The sequence below is a fragment of the Coregonus clupeaformis genome, chromosome 27 (genome assembly GCF_020615455.1).
Source record: "Coregonus clupeaformis isolate EN_2021a chromosome 27, ASM2061545v1, whole genome shotgun sequence".
NCBI lineage: Eukaryota > Metazoa > Chordata > Actinopteri > Salmoniformes > Salmonidae > Coregonus > Coregonus clupeaformis.
This window is the reverse complement of record NC_059218.1, coordinates 31,773,640-31,790,033: the sequence shown is the minus strand read 5'-3', so window position 1 is coordinate 31,790,033 and position 16,394 is coordinate 31,773,640. Positions and strand designations below refer to the sequence as shown.

At 47.1% G+C, this 16,394-nt stretch overlaps 1 protein-coding gene across 1 annotated transcript in view; it reads left to right on the top strand.

Moving 5' to 3' along the window:
- LOC121541791 (fibroblast growth factor 11-like) overlaps nucleotides 1-16,394 on the top strand; it is a 78,876-nt gene that overhangs the window by 47,891 nt on the left and 14,591 nt on the right. The window contains exon 3 of the mRNA XM_045208139.1: nucleotides 9,842-9,945. Within this exon, the coding sequence (XP_045064074.1) occupies nucleotides 9,842-9,945 (104 nt within the window). The remainder of the gene's footprint in view (nucleotides 1-9,841; nucleotides 9,946-16,394) is intronic.

Here is a 16,394-nt window from a genome sequence, read left to right as displayed (position 1 = left end):
TGCTGCGCACCCCTCCTTTATTTTGTTCGCTGAAGCGCGAAGGCCCACCTGAAAACTGAAAAACACTTATTTTAGTACCAGGTTTTCTAAAATGCATTATCTGTGGGTTTTTCCTGATTTGTGTCACGACTTCCTCCGAGGCTGCCTCCTCTCCTTGTTCAGGCAGGCTTCGGCGTTCGTCGTCACCGGCCTTCTAACCACTGCCACTCATCATCTCATCATTCCATTTGTTTTGTCTTGTTTATTACACAAACCTGGTTCATATCCCCTTATCAGTACATGTATAAGTGTTCCCTCTACCCCCTTGTCTTTGTGTGTGATTGTTTATTGTGAGGATAGTGAAGCTCGGTGGAGCTCCTTGTATTTTGTATCGCCGGGTTATTTTTCCCCATGTGCCTTGTTGGTTCCAGTGCGCCTGTTTTGCACACTGGACTGTTTTGACGCTTTACTGCGTAACTCTGTATTCCGGAATAAAGCCTGTTATTCTGTGATTTACCCTCCTGCGCATGACTCCTTCAAATCACCCATCACAGATTGATCATGAGTCTCCATCTTTTGCAGCAATTGACTATATATAACATTTTCTGCAGGTCTTGTTCAGTTTCTACCATCAAAATAATATCATCAGCATATAAGAGTATACTTAACATTTAATCATATCTTTATTCCAATATTTAACTGTTTAATTTATTTTGCCAAATCATTAATAAACATAGCACACAGAGTCGGTGATAAGGCGTCTCCTTGTTTTACACCCGGGGGTGTGGGAAACCAATCTGTAGGATATTCGTTAACACGCACACAGGCATTTGGTGCTGTGTAGAGGACTAGATTGCGTGAAAAAATGTATCATCAACCCCTGTCTTTATCAAACTATGGGCTAAAATATCCTAATTTTCTGGAAATCAATGCAACATGCAAAAGTAGGCTTATTTTCCTGTAATCTATTTCTGACTATTGTGCAGACCGAGAAGATGCGTTCGATACAGGCTCTGGATTAGAAGATGCGTTCGATTTATTCAACTTATGCCTCCATAGTTCAGTGGCACAATACTTTTGAAGATTTGGGAATGGGATTCACTATAGACTTACTGTATACCAAGTGGATGCCAGTATACTGTATACAAAACCATTTAGAACATCAGTTAATTTAGGGGATTTTATAATGTCATTAGGCAGTTCATCATTAGGCCGTCATTGTAAATAAGAATGTGTTCTTAACTGACTTGCCTAGTTAAATAAAGGTAAAATAAAAAATAAAATTGCCAAATGCTTTCCCATTTTTTGCATCGTCAATCGCCTTCTTAACTTCTACCACGGACAACTCCTCACTTAGGTACGGGTTACATATATAAAAGGGTTCTGACATTTTGTTTTCAAGTTTAGTTTTCAGGGAATGTGTCTTTATACACTGGGGCCTATGCTCTTACAGCGATACTAGATATTGGTATACTGCTGGGCCTACTGAAATATTTACACCTTACCCACATACACACCACACAACACAATGTATCACCCATCACTCCATTCACACCAATTCATGCTATACATATACTATTCTACCCACGTATTGTTCAGATATACTATATTCTATCCACATACTGTCCATGTCTAAACATCCCATCAAGTACTGTATACATATACAGTTCCAGTCAAAAGTTATTTTTACTATTTTCTACATTGTAGAATAATAGTGAAGACATCAAAACTATGAAATAACATATGGAATCATGTAGTAACCAAAAAAGTGTTAAACAAAAAAATATTTTATATTTGAGATTCTTCAAAATAGCCACCCGTTGCCTTGATGACAGCTTCGCACACCACTCTTGACATTCTCTCAACCAGCGTCACCTGGAATGCTTTTCCAACAGTCTTGAAGGAGTTCCCACATATACTGAGCACTTGTTGGCTGCTTTTCCTTCACTCTGAGGTCCAACTCATCCCAAATCATCTCAATTGGGTTGAGGTCGGGTGATTGTGGAGGCCAGGTCATCTGATGCAGCACTCCATCACTCTCCTTCTTGGTCAAATAGCCCTTACACAGCCTGGAGGTGTGTTGGGTCATTGTCCTGTTGAAAAACAAATGATAGTCCCACTAAGAGCAAACCAGATGAGATGGCGTATTGCTGCAGAATGCTGTGGTAGCCATGCTGGTTAAGTGTGCCTTGAATTCTAAATAAATCACAGACAGTGTCACCAGCAAAGCACCCTCACACCATCACACCTCCTCCTCCATGCTTCACGGTGGGAACCACACATGCGGAGATCATCTGTTGTGGCAAAATGGCTTAAGGACAACAAAGTCAAGATATTGGAGTGGCCATCACAAGCCCTGACCTCAATCCTATAGAAAATGTGTGGGCAGAACTGAAAAAGCTTTTGCGAGCATGGAGGCCTACAAACATGACTCAGTTGCACCAGCTCTGTCAGGAGGAATGGGCCAAAATTCACCCAACTTTTTGTGGGAAGCTTGTGGAACACTACCCGAACCAAAAATCTCATATTTGGACTCATCAGACCAAAGGACAGATTTCCACCGGTCTAGTGTCCATTGCTCGTAATTCTTAGCCCAAGCAAGTCTCTTCTTCTTATTGGTGTCCTTTAGTAGTGTCACTGGTGTAGAGAGAAGTAGGCAGGAGGCAGTCGCAGGTTTAGAACTACTGAATTTATTTAAGCACCATAGATCAAAGTGGGACGAAACCCAAACGCTGTTGTGCTCAAAATATATCTTCATAAACGAAAAGGTACAGGGCGAACCCAAAGTGCAAATATAAAGTACTCAGGAAATAGTAGGAGAGATTCCTCTCAGGAAAACAAATAACATTTACAATGACCGACAAAGACAAATGGCAGAGGGAGTATATATACAGTGATAGAGTGGGGATTGGAACCAGGTGTGTGTAATGATGACGAGACAAGTCCGGGGTTGATGAGCGAAGGGCATTTGCCAGTAGTAGGTTCTGCAGCAGCTAGATGGCCGGCGACGCCGAACGCCTGAGCTGGACAGGAAGGGGAGCCAAAGCGAAGACTGGTGTGACAAATGGTGGTTTCTTTTTAGCAATTCGACCATGAAGGTCTGATTCACGCAGTCTCCTCTGAACAGTTGAGGTTGAGATGTGTCTGTTACTTGAACTCTGCGAAGAATTTATTTAGGTTGCAATTTCTGAGGCTGGTAACTCTAATGAACTTACCCTCTGTAGCAGAGGTAACTCTGGGTCTTCCATTCCTGTGGCGGTCCTCATGAGAGCCAGTTTCATCATAGCGCTTGACGGTCTTTGCGAATGTAAATTTTCCTGATTGACTGACCTTCATGTCTTAAAGTAATAATGGACTGTCGTTTCTCTTTGATTATTTGAGCTGTTCTTGCCATAATATGGACTTGGTATTTTACCAAATAGGGCTATCTTCTATATACACCCCCTACCTTGTCACAACACAACTGATTGGCTCTAACGCGTTAAGAAGTAAAGAAATTCCACAAATTAACTTTTAAAAGGCACACCTGTTAATTGAAATGCATTCCAGGTGACTACCTCATGAAGCTGGTTGAGAGAATGCCAAGAGTGTACAAAGCTGTCATCAAGGCAAAGGGTGGCTACTTTGAAGAATCTCAAATATAAAATATATTTTGATTTGTTTAACACTTTTTTGGATACTACATGATTCCATATGTGAAATTTTTCATAGTTTTGATGTCTTCACTATTATTCTACAATGTAGAAAATAGTAAAAATAATAAAGAAAAACTTGAGTAGGTGTTCTAAAACTTTTGACCCGTAGTGTAAAGTTGAAGTCGGAATTTTACATAAACCTTAGCCAAATACATTTAAACTCAGTTTCACAATTCCTGACATTTAATCCTAGTAAAAATTCCCTGTCTTAGGTCAGTTTGTCACGTTCGTTGAGTACAGGATTGGACCAAGGTGCAGCAAGGAATGCATATATGTTTATTAGCAAAGTTAACACATGACAAAACAACAAAAGCAACCTAACGTGAAGCTCACAATGGCTACACACAAACAAGCCAAACAAGAGTCAAGATCCCACAACATAGGTAGGCAAAATGGCGTCCTCTCCCTTACTGCATCCCCGTTGCACCCCTGGTCCGGTCTGGACCTTGGCGCGATGCTTCCCCTCTCAGTCCTCCCACGATGCACCAAGCCCTGTCTGGACCCTGGTGTGGGAGGCCTCGACCCTGGAGAGGGGCTGACGTCTGTGCCTGGACCGGCAATCCCCCCGCGATGCACCAAGTCCTGTCTGGACCCTGGTGTGGGAGGCCCCGACCCTGGAGAGGGGTTGACGTCTGGTTCTGGAGTGGAGCCGCTGACCGGGGCTGGACTAGGCACAGGTAGAGCGGACTGCCCTGGCACTGGAGTGGAGCCACTGACCGGAGCTGAACTGGACCCCGGTGGAGCGGACTGCTCTGGCTCTGGACTGGAGCAGCTGACCGGAGCTGGACTGGGCACCAGTGGAGCGGACGGCTCTGGCACTGGAGTGGAGCCGCTGACCGGAGCTGGACTAGACACCGGTGGCGCGGACTGCTCTGGCACTGGAGTGGAGCAGCAGACCGGAGCTGGACTGGGCACTGGTGGCGCGGACTGCTCTGGCACTGGAGTGGAGCAGCTGACCGGAGCTGGACTGGGCACCGCTGGAGCGGAATGCTCTGGCACTGGAGTGGAAGCGCTGACCGGAGCTAGACCAGGCACCGGTGGAGCGGACTGCTCTGGCACCAGCCGTACCGGGCTGGGGACACGCACCACTGGTCTGGTGTGAGGAACAGGCATGGGCCGCACCGGGCTGGGAACACACACCACTAGTTTGGTGCGAGGAGCAGGCACGGGCCGTGCCGGACTGGAGACACGCACCACTGGTTTGGTGCGAGGAGCAGGTACGGGGCGTACCGTGCTGGCAACACGCACCACTGGTTTGGTGCGAGGAGCAGGTACGGGCCGTACCGGACTGGATACACGCACCACTAGTTTGGTGCGGGGAGCAGGTACGGGGCGTACCGGGCTGGCGACACGCACCACTGGTTTGGTGCGAGGAGCAGGTATGGGCCGTACTGGACAGGATACACGCACCACTGGTTTGGTGCGGGGAGCAGGTACGGGCCGTACAGGACTGGATACACGCACCACTGGTTTGGTGCGGGGAGCAGGCACGGGGCGTGCCGGGCTGGCGACACGCACCACTGGTTTGGTGCGGGGAGCAGGTACGGGCCGTACTGGACAGGAGACACGCACCACTGGTTTGATGCGAGGAGCAGGCACGGGCCGTGCTGGACTGGAGACACGCACCACTGGTTTAATGCGAGAAGCAGGCACGGGCCATACCGGTCTCTGAAGGCGCACTGGCAGCGCAGCGCGTAAAGCCGGCGCATAGCCTGGTGCCTGCACGGACACACTCTCCTCAAAGCGAGTGCGGGGAGTTGGCGCTGCTAATCCTGGCTCCGTCAGCCTCTGCTCTCAGGCCAGAGCTCTCTGTTGCTGGAGAGTTAACTCCTCTCTCAGCTCCTCCTGTTGCCTGGCCAGCTCCTCTCTCCGTGCATCCACTAATTCCTTCTCCCTTTGGGCCTCCTGCAGCGCCTCCTTCTGAAGTGAGAGCTCCTGCTCCCTCTTCTCTAACAGCCCCCGTAATGTGGTGGCCTCCTCTCTCATACTGCTGATCCGCAGGTCTTGGAGGACCTCAACAATAGCGGCCTCCTCCTCCACAGTCAGCCCTTTCACAGCCTCCTGCTGCTTCGTCGACCACCCCGTGTGCCCCCAAAGGTTTTTTCATGGGGTTGCCTCCCGGGTCTCCTTCGTCCTTTCGCATTTTGGAGTCGCCGTCGATCCGGACTCCAGCCCTCCTCCATTACCTCACTGTAACGGACGGATTCCTCCTCAGTAATTTTCCCCAAACTGAGGAGGACATCTACCAATGTTGCTTCCCGCTGTGTCCAGGGTGTTTGATCCTCCTGGGCACGCTGCTTGGTCCGTTGGTGGTGGGATCTTCTGTCACGTACGTTGAGTACAGGATTGGACCAAGGTGCAGCGTGGAATGCATACATGTATATTAGCGAAGTTAACACACGACAAAACAACAAAAGCAACGTAACATGAAGCTCACAATGGCTACACACAAACAAGCCAAACAAGAGTCAAGATCCCACAACATAGGTAGGCAAAATGGCTACCTATGTATGATCCCCAATCATTTATATTTTTACATTTTAGAGACAACGATCGACAGCTGCCTCTGATTGGGAACCACATCCGGCCAACATAGATCTACAATAACATAGAATGTACACATAGAAATTCACACCCTGACCAAACCAACCAAAGAAAACCGGGCTCTCAAGGCCATGGCGTGACACAGTTAGGATCACCACTTTATTTTAAGAATGTGAAATGTCAGAATAATAGTAGAGTGATTTATTTCAGCTTTTATTTATTTCATCACATTCCCAGTGGGTCAGAAGTTTACATACACTCATTTAGTATTTGGTAGCATTGCCTTTAAATTGTTTGACTTGGGTCAAACGTTTCGGGTAGCCTTCCCAAGCTTCCCACAATAAATTGGGTGAATTTTGGCCCATTCCTCCTGACAGAGCTGGTGTAACTGAGTCAGGTTTGTAGGCCTCCATGCTCGCAAACGCTTTTTCAGTTCTACCCACAAATGTTCTATAGGATTGAGGTCAGGGCTTTGTGATGGCCACTCCAATATCTTGACTTTGTTGTCCTTAAGCCATTTTGCCACAACTTTGGAAGTATGCTTGGGGTCATTGTCCATTTGGAAGGCCCATTTGCGACCAAGCTTTAACTTCCTGACTGATGTCTTGAGATGTTGCTTCAATATATCCACATATTTTCCTTCCTCATGATGCCATCTAATTTGTGAAGTGCACCAGTCCCTCCTGCAGCAAAGCACCCCCACAGCATAATGCTGCCACCCCCGTGCTTCACGTTCGGTGTTCTTTTGCTTACAAGCGTCCCCCTTTTCCTCCAAGCATAACGATGGTCATTATGGCCAAACAGTTCTATTTTTGTTTCATCAGACCAGAGGACATTTCTCCAAAAAGTACGATCTTTGTCCCCATGTGCAGTTGCAAACCGTAGTCTGGCTTTTTTATGGCGGTTTTGGAGTAATGACTTCTTCCTTGCTGAGCGTCCTTTCAGGTTATGTCGATATAGGACTCGTTTTACTGTGGATATAGATACTTTTGTACCTGTTTCCTCCAGCATCTTCACAAGGTCCTTTGCTGTTGTTCTGGGATTGATTTGCACTTTTCGCACCAAAGTACGTTAATCTCTAGGAGACAGAACGCGTCTCCTTCCTGAGCGGTATGACGTCTGCATGGTCCTATGGTGTTTATACTTGCGTACTATTGTTTGTGCAGATGAACGCGGTACCTTCAGGCGTTTGGAAATTGCTCCCAAGGATGAACCAGACTCGTGGAGGTCTACAATTTTTTTTCTGAGGTCTTGGCTGATTTCTTTTGATTTTCCCATGATGTCAAACAAAGAGGCACTGAGTTTGAAGGTAGGCCTTGAAATACATCCACAGGTACACCTCCAATTGACTCAAATGATGTCAATTAGACCATCAGAAGCTTCTAAAGCCATGACATCATTTTCTAGAATTTTTCAAGCTGTTTAAAGGCACAGTCAATTTAGTGTATGTAAACTTCTGACGCACTGGAATTGTGATACAGTGAAATAATCTGTCTGTAAACAATTGTTGGAAAAATTACTTGTGTCGTGCACAAAGTAGATGTCCTAACCAACTTGCCAAAACTATAGTTTGTCAACAAGAAATTTGTGGAGTGGTTAAAAACGAGTTTTAATGACTCCAACCTAAGTGTATGTAAACTTCCGACTTCACCTGTTATATATTTATTTATTTATACTTCAGACTCTGACAGTGCTTGTCCTAATATTTCTATATTTCTTAATTCCATTCTTTTACTTTTAGATTTGTGTTCATTGTTGTGTATTGTTAGATATTACTGCATATTACTACACCTGCAATAACATCTGCTAAATATGTGTATGCGTCCAATAACATTATATTTTATTTTATTTGATAGTACATGGGTATGGTAACAGAACACAACACAGACACTTCCCACTGGGCACAGACGTCATTTGATGTAATTTTGGTTGAGTTGTCAACTAACATCAATTCAACGTGAAATCAACAAAGAACATTCACTGTGTCATTGGATTTAGGTTAAAAGTTGGGTGAAAAAAACATGAAATTCCCTTACGTTGATGACTTTGCTAAATTCAACGTTATCATATCAATCCATTTTTGCCCAGTGGGTTAGCACACAATTCGAAACACTGAAACATTCAGTGTTACACACGATGCATGACAAGTTTAACATGACAAGGTGCAAAAAAGTCATTCAACCATGGAATCCTACATACAGTGATGTCATGTGCAGAGAAGACAGAGGCAAGTATAGAAAGAGAGAGAGATAAATGGATCAGTAGAGCAATAAAGAAATAGAGATGACGAGAAAAAGAGGGGGAAGGGGGGGAAGGGAGGGGCAGAGAGAGGGATGTGTGTGTGTGTGTTAGAGATGACTGGGCCTGTCCTCAGCTCTCCTCCGGCCCAGCTGTCGGTCTGTGTGAGGAGCAGAGTGGAGCGGAGCGTGTGGAGCAGATAGACTGGTCTTTGATTGGGCTGGAGGCTCTCAGAGGGTTTGGTGCCGTGGCGACTATGACACTACAGAGTGATGAGTATGAAAGAGAGTGGACAGTAGCACGGCGAGGTAGACATCACAACAACAGAGACGTATAGATATGACTACTTTCTTGATATACGATGACACCATTCTACAAGAATATAGTGGTTATGCAATAGGTAAGTAAATAACCACTTGAGACATCCTCAAGGACCACTCACTTTGCAAGTTTTCATTACTTGATTGTATTGTTTATTGACTACAAATATGGATTTTTATTATGTATTGACTTTCAATATTAAGTATTTATTTGACAAACATCTTATTCAAGTATATTTAGAGATTGGGAAGCCAGATGCCCCCTCACATACAGCAAGGTCTGTCAAATGTTGACAAAGACGTTGTGCTTCTTATTGCAATGGGTATAGGTTTCAGAATAGGTGTGCATTTGATAATGGTATTTAGGTGGCACATTTAAAAGTATATGGAAGCAATAATTGTTCCTTTTTCTCTCTCATCTCTACCATCTCTTTTCCCCCCTATCTGTCCTCTAATATCTCCTCTCTGTTCTCCTGTTCTGATGGTTGCGTTGGTCTCTTTGTAGAAGAGCTCAGTAACACTCCTGAAACCCAGAACACCTCGGAGAGAGTGAGAAGAGACAGGCTTGATAGAAGATAGGCTTGTCCGGTCTCCTCCTTCTTCCCTTCCTTCCTGCCGTCTATTTCTGCCATCTGTTTGTCATTCCATCCTCTCTGTTGTTCAGGCTCTCTTTCATCTCGGAGACATTCTCTCCTGTTTTCTCCCGCTATCTCTCCCACACGCTTTCATTCTCTTCCTTTGTGTTTCCCTTACCTTTCCTCTTAGCTTTCTTTAGTGAGGTGTTGCACCCTGAGTAAAGCTGAAGTATGGTAAACTTGAGGTGACATGATGACAGCACATCATTCCAATAACACTCCACATCAGCCACATAGCTCATGTCACTCTGGTTTAGGTTCAGCGAGGTCACAACCTTTTAGTCTGGGAGGGTTATCCAGAGGTGACACATATTACTTCCTATAGAAGACAGCCTGGGAAGCTCTGTTTGCTTCTTTCTGGATTGGTCTAATGTCAGTCTCATGTTCTAACGTTTCTCTCTCCTCCCTCCCTCTTTCTGTCCCTCTGCAGCACAGTTCAACTTGATTCCTGTGGGTCTGAGGATCGTGGCGATCCAGGGGGCGAAGACAGGGCTCTACCTGGGCATGAACGGCGACGGGTACCTTTACACCTCTGTGAGTCCACATGCTCAAAAATACATAAACTAAAAGCAATACTGGACAAAACGTCTCCTATGGTTATGTTTAGGAAATGACTGTGTGGCAATGGGCCAGCGCCAGTAATCGAGACACTCAGTGAAGCTTTGAGTTGACTCTCTCAATGACAGTTATAATGACCATGTAACGGCTGGAGCAACCATATCAGGAGTCGGACGCTGTTGCTAAATCTCCTCAATTATGGTCTGTGTTGTTGCTGTCCATGGTGCTGAAATTGACTTCAATCTGGAGTTGCATATCCTGTGCCATGGGCTTGGATTCTGCAGTTTTTTGTGCTTCATGTCCCTGTAGCCTGCAGGCATACATTTGTGTTGAATCTGCGATGTACAGTTTTATGGGGGTTGAGGATAGTGTGTATAGCAGTGGAGGCTGCTGAGGGGAGGACGGCTCATAATAATGGCTGGAACGGAGCCAATGGAATGGCATCAAACACATGGAAACCATGTGTTAGATGTACTTGATACCATTTCACCAATTCCGCTCCAGCCATTACCTGGAGCCCGTCCTCCCCAATTAAGGTGCCACCAACCTCCTGTGGTGTATAGTACAGGGTCTGTATACACACTGAGGATGTAATGTTCAGTGTTGAGTCTCTTTACCAAGCTGAGTACCTGGGTAATAGGGTATACTGTAAGCTCAGTGTGTGTGGAAGGATGGAAGGATCCTGTGCCCTGAGCGTCTAGACTGCCACACAACATAAAAACATCAGAATAATAACAAGAGAGTAGAGAGAGAGAGTAGAGAGAGAGAGTAGAGAGAGAGAGAGAGTCTTTCTTTAATGGTACATCCTCATTTCATTAAACCCCCCCCCACCACTCCCTAAAATAAAAAATTACCAATATCCCCTGTACTGCATACTCACCTTTCCCCACAATACAAAAACAACACCACACATCACAATAACCCAAACCTCACCACTTCTACAACCGTATATCCAGACCATCTTCCCCAGCTATACAGACAGCCCCCCCAACACACCATATCTCTTGAAACATCTCCACACTTTTTATAATTTTATAGAACTCAAATTCCACCCTAAGGCGCACAGAGACCATCCCATTAAATAATAGTAAAGGGTCTGTTATCTCTCCACCTTTGACCCTGTTCATCCTTGTTATCCAAATAGCTAACTTTGCCTGAGCAAACATAAAATTCAACAACACACATTTAGCCTTTTCCTTATTTGAATACCTGTACCCCATTATAAACATCCCGACAGTTAACTCCACCCCAAACCTCTCACACAGACATGCCAACAGAGACATTAAAGGCATTAACCTGGCGCACACAGAAAACACATGAATCACAGTTTCACTCATGACACAGAAAGGACACCCCTGTCCGACTCCCAGTTCAACCCGTGCCAACCAGCTGTTAGTGGCCAGGGCTCCATGTAAATCCCTCCACTGGAGGTCCCCTGACCTCTTTGGTACTGGAAGTTTGTAGAGCCCCCTCCATCTAAACCCCACCATACTCTCCGCCCCACATACCCCCTGCCACTGATGTGCCTTCACTCCTGTTAGGCTCCTGATGTTCCTTACCTTAAAACAGAGGTTATAGAGGGCTTTACCTCCTACCCCTTCAAACTCCCCCAGGCTCGGAGTGTTAAAATCTAACAAGTCCTCCCGACGCCCTTGCCAGTGCCCAGTCTCTGCCGTCACGTGCAGTGGCGGAAACATTGGTGGCCCCTCCCCCTTTGGCCGCTCAAACACCCCCTTTACCGGCTCAGACAGTACCTCCTGGACTTCACCCAGGAATCTCTCCAGCAGCCTAAGAGATGTTAGTCCTGTTTGTTGTGCTAGGACTTCTGGGGTTTTCCACCCCTCCTCTCCCAGCAGTCGCAGGTCACCCAGCCTTAGTAATCCCGCTGCCATCAGTTGCCTCTTCAGGGTGGCCGACTGAACCGATCTCAAAAGGATGGCTGGGTTGTGGAAGATAGGCTCCTCCCACACCCACAGCCCAGGCTCCACACCCCCTTCTCGTCTGGGCCTTAGTAGCTGCCAGGCCCTCAGCACCACAGAGTTTTAAATCAGAGAGACCTGCTGTCCTCAGCCCCTCCAGCCTCATGAGGAATAGCTGCCGGTCCAACCCTAATCTGCCAGCTCTCCTCAGCAGTGCGCATGCTGGCTCCCTCCATCCGACATCAGTATGGTACAGCAGTCTCTGCGCCGCCTTTAGTCGGAATGCAGCCACCCTGCTCTCCAGTTCCACCAGGCCCTGTCTGCCTTCATTTACGGACATATACAACACTGCCGCCCTCAGCCAGTGATGGCCTGACCAGAATAAATTCACCAGCTTGCGTTGCAGGTCTGTGAGCAGACCGGCGGGCGGGGGTTGAGGACAGCCAGTTTATGCCACAGGGAAGATGCCACCAGGTTGTTGATTATCAGCACCCTCCCTCAATATGACACTTGGGACTGGAGCCACCTCCACCTGGCCAGTCTTGACACCACTGCCTGTGACAGCCCCTCCCAGTTCCTCCTGACCCACCTCTCCGAGCCCAGGTACACCCCCAAAATGTTAAGCCCTTCACAACTCCACTGCAAACCCCCTGGAAGCAGAGGAGGGGCCATGCCCCACATAACAGAGCTTTGCTCTTGCCCCAGTTTACCTTAGCTGACGAAGCTCCCTCGTACACCTTCAGACTATTCTCTAGTGCCTGCATATCCTGACCATCCCTGACCGTCACAGAAACGTCATCTGCATACGCTGACACTGCTATGCCTGTCCAGCACACTCCCTGCAGTCTCCTGCGTAGCAGGCCCAGAAAAGGCTCAATGGCTAGTGTATATAACTGCCCTGATAGAGGGCATCCTTGTCTAATGCCCCGCATCACCCAGACTGGCCTACTGAGCCCCCCACCCCACCACCTTAACCATACATGATGCCCCTGCATACAACATCTTCACATAGGCCAAAAACCTTTCCCCAAACCCAAACACAGACATCACATTAAACAGATACTCATGGTCCACTCTATCAAAAGCCTTCTCTTGATCTAAAGAGACCAACATGTCCCTGATTAAGAACAAGTTGTCCGTGATTGAGCGTCCTGGTACGCAATATGTCTGATCCTTGTGTACTATAGAGTCCAGATGGGACTTCAGTGTGTTAGCGAGGACCTTGGCAAATATCTTGTAGTCCGCACAGAGCAATGCTACATGCCTCCAGTTCTTTTTGTCCCCTTTTTTGGGCAGGAGAGTCAGAGCCGCCCGCCGGCAGTTCATCGGCAACTCTCCTACCTCGACGTACTCACGCAACATGCAAAAGAAGTCCAGTCCAATTATTCCCCGGAAATTTTTATAAAACTCCACTGGGAGTCCATCGACCCCCGGTGCACGGCCGGGGGACATCTGGATTACCGCCTCTGCCAGTTCATGGTACAACAGGGGAATGTCAATTTCATCCCTCTGTACCTTAGAGAGCTTAGGGAGTTCGGCAAACAAAACCTGAGCACACATAGGATCACACAGTTCTGCCCTAAACAACTCAGTACTAAAACTCCACAGTCCGCTCCCGCATCTCCCCCACCACAGAGGTCACCCGCCCATCCGAAAGCCGTGGACAAAGCATACCCTTGACTTCACCGCTCTGTCTTTCCAAACCAAAGAAGGAGGAGCTGGGAGCATCCATCTCCTTGAGCATGGAGACTCTAGCTCTTACAAGTGCTCCCTTTTCTTTAACCTGGAAAAAACTGCCCAGGTCCCTACATAGTTCAGCTAAATTAGCCTGGAGGCCTACATTGCCTTGCTCCACCAGCTCTACCTCCATCTCACTAATACTACGCTTGAGTTCCCCCAATACTCTCCTAGCCTCTGAGGATGAGAGAGCTGTATACTGTTGGCAGAAAAGCCGAATTTGGACTTTTCCCACATCCCACCATTGACTCAGAGACTCATACTCCTCTATTCGCTGCCCCCACCTTTCCCAAAAATGTCTGGAAACCTGAGCAAAAAGTGGCATCTTGTAAGAGCTTTACATTAAACTTCCAATAGGATGCCTGCCGAGGCCCTGGAGAAATAGACAGCCGAGCAATGGTTATGTGATAATCCGAAAAACCCAACCAGGAGAATGGTAGCCCCCAACAGCCTATTGCTCTGATTCCTGGACATTTACAATCGATCAAGCTGGGCTGCACTCACCCTAGCCCCAAAGACCTTCACCCATGTATACTGTCTTGTGTTGTGATGTCTAGTTCTCCAAACATCCACTAGGTCAAACTGATTAATAATGTCCCTTAACACCCCCACTGAACCTGAATGAGGCTCCTCCCCATTTCTGTCTTTCGTAAAATCCATCGTACAGTTCCAGTCCCCACCGACCACCAGCGTCTCCTCAGGCGATATCTGTGAGTTCCTGTCTAAGAGACCCAAATAGAAGCCCCCTCTCTCTCCCTGTGTTAGGCGCATACACATTTATAAAGACAAAACCCCTGTTGTTAATTTCTGCTTTTACTACAAGCAGTCTACCCCTACACACCTCTTTTGAGGAGCAGATTTTTACAGACAGACCCGGTACAAAAAGGACTGCCACCCCTGCACTAACATTTGTCCCATGGCTCAGCACACTTGCCCCTTTCCACCAGAGCCCCCAATCAACTTCATTCACCACATCGCTATGCGTCTCCTGCAGAAACAATACCTGTACTTTTTCTGTTTTACATATTCACACAACACACTCCTCTTTCCCGCATCTCTGGTGCCATTAATATTAAGCGAGCCTACCCAAAGAGTCTCCATAAGAAGTGGGAGAAAAGCCAGCAAAGAAAGTGACCAATAGCAAAGCTCAATAAGCCCCAGTGCCAGAAAGAAAACTTTCATCTAAACCATGTCTGAAGGTAGACCTTTACGCACGGTTGTAACCCACTTCCTCAACCTAAACCGTTTCCTGGGTGAGAGGACACCATGCCCCTCATTTTTCATAGCATGTTGGACTGATCTTACAAACTTTCCCAGATACTTTTTTCCCCTTAGTCTCATTCAGGAAACTTGACAGTTCCCTCACCGTGTACTTTGACCCCTCTGACTGACTGGCTGTCAGCTCTGGACCCATTGAGGAGGAGTCTGAAAAGAAATCCTCCTCATCGTCTTCCTCCTCAGACTCATCTTCCTCCTCCTCGTCTCCATCTCCCATCCTGACCACCTGCTCTTCCTCTCTAGTGGGGGCCTGCCCCTCAGCACCAGGCAAAGGTTCCTTGGTGCCTTTCACCAGCCTCTGCCCTCACACCTCCTTTCTTGTCCCCCTTTTTCCTCTTCCGCTTGACACCCTCCTCCACCCCCCCTAGTCGCTTACCCTTCCCCACTATACTCTCCTCATCCACTAGCATAACCTGACTAAGCCCAGCCTCATCTACACCACCATCCATGACATGACTAGACCTCGTCTCAGCTACACCACCATCTATAACATGACTAGACCCAGCCTCATCTACACCACCATCCATAACATGACTAGACCCAGCCTCAGCTATACCATCATCCATAGCATGACTAGACCCAGCCTCACCTACACCACCATCTATAGCATGACTAGACCCAGCCTCCTCTACCCCACCATCTGTAGCATGACTACGCCCAGCCTCTGCTGCCTGCGTTTCATGGCCCCCTGCACGTTGACCTTGATTTCCCCCACTGGTGCTTGAACCCTCACCTTGTCTACGGCCTTTATGTGGGCACGCAAAGCTCTTATGCCCCAAATCCCCACACTCAAAGCACCGTGGACTATCTGTGCTGGCAAAACCTGCGTAGAGCCCCTCCCCATGCCTCACTTTAAAATGCACATTTAACTGTTGCTCGTTGTTATTCAGAAACATGAACACTTGCCTCTGGAATGAAACAACATGCTTGACGGCATCTGCCTGAAAACCTGCCGACAGTACACGAAAACCACTAGCAAACTTACCAAAACGACTCAACTCCTTCCTGATTTGATAATCCGTAATAAACCGAGGCAAATTTGCAACTACCACCCTAGTCGAAGGGGTAGAAAGAGGAGAAATTGGCACCAACACACCCCTTACAAATATTCCACTAGAAATGAGCCTACCCACCAAATTTGCTCTTTTCATGAACACAACCACAGCTTTGTTCATTCTGGATGCGGAATGTATAAATTCAGCTCCTACCTGTGTTTTCATGCCACCGTTTCATGAGTGTGTGATGTATGCTGATGATGTGTAACCTTAGGTGTGTGGTGTGTGTTACAGTCACACACTGGTAAGCTGGTGTGTGTGAGTGAGGATGAATATGTCATGTATTTTGTTGAGTGATTGTGTGTGATGTAACAGCTGGAGACAGAGGGGGGTGGCACCTCAGGAGAGTGCATGACAGTGCAGACAAATGTTCTGACCGGTGACAAACAAGCTCATCACTGTCACTCTCACAGAGGCTGAGGTGAGTGACAACAAG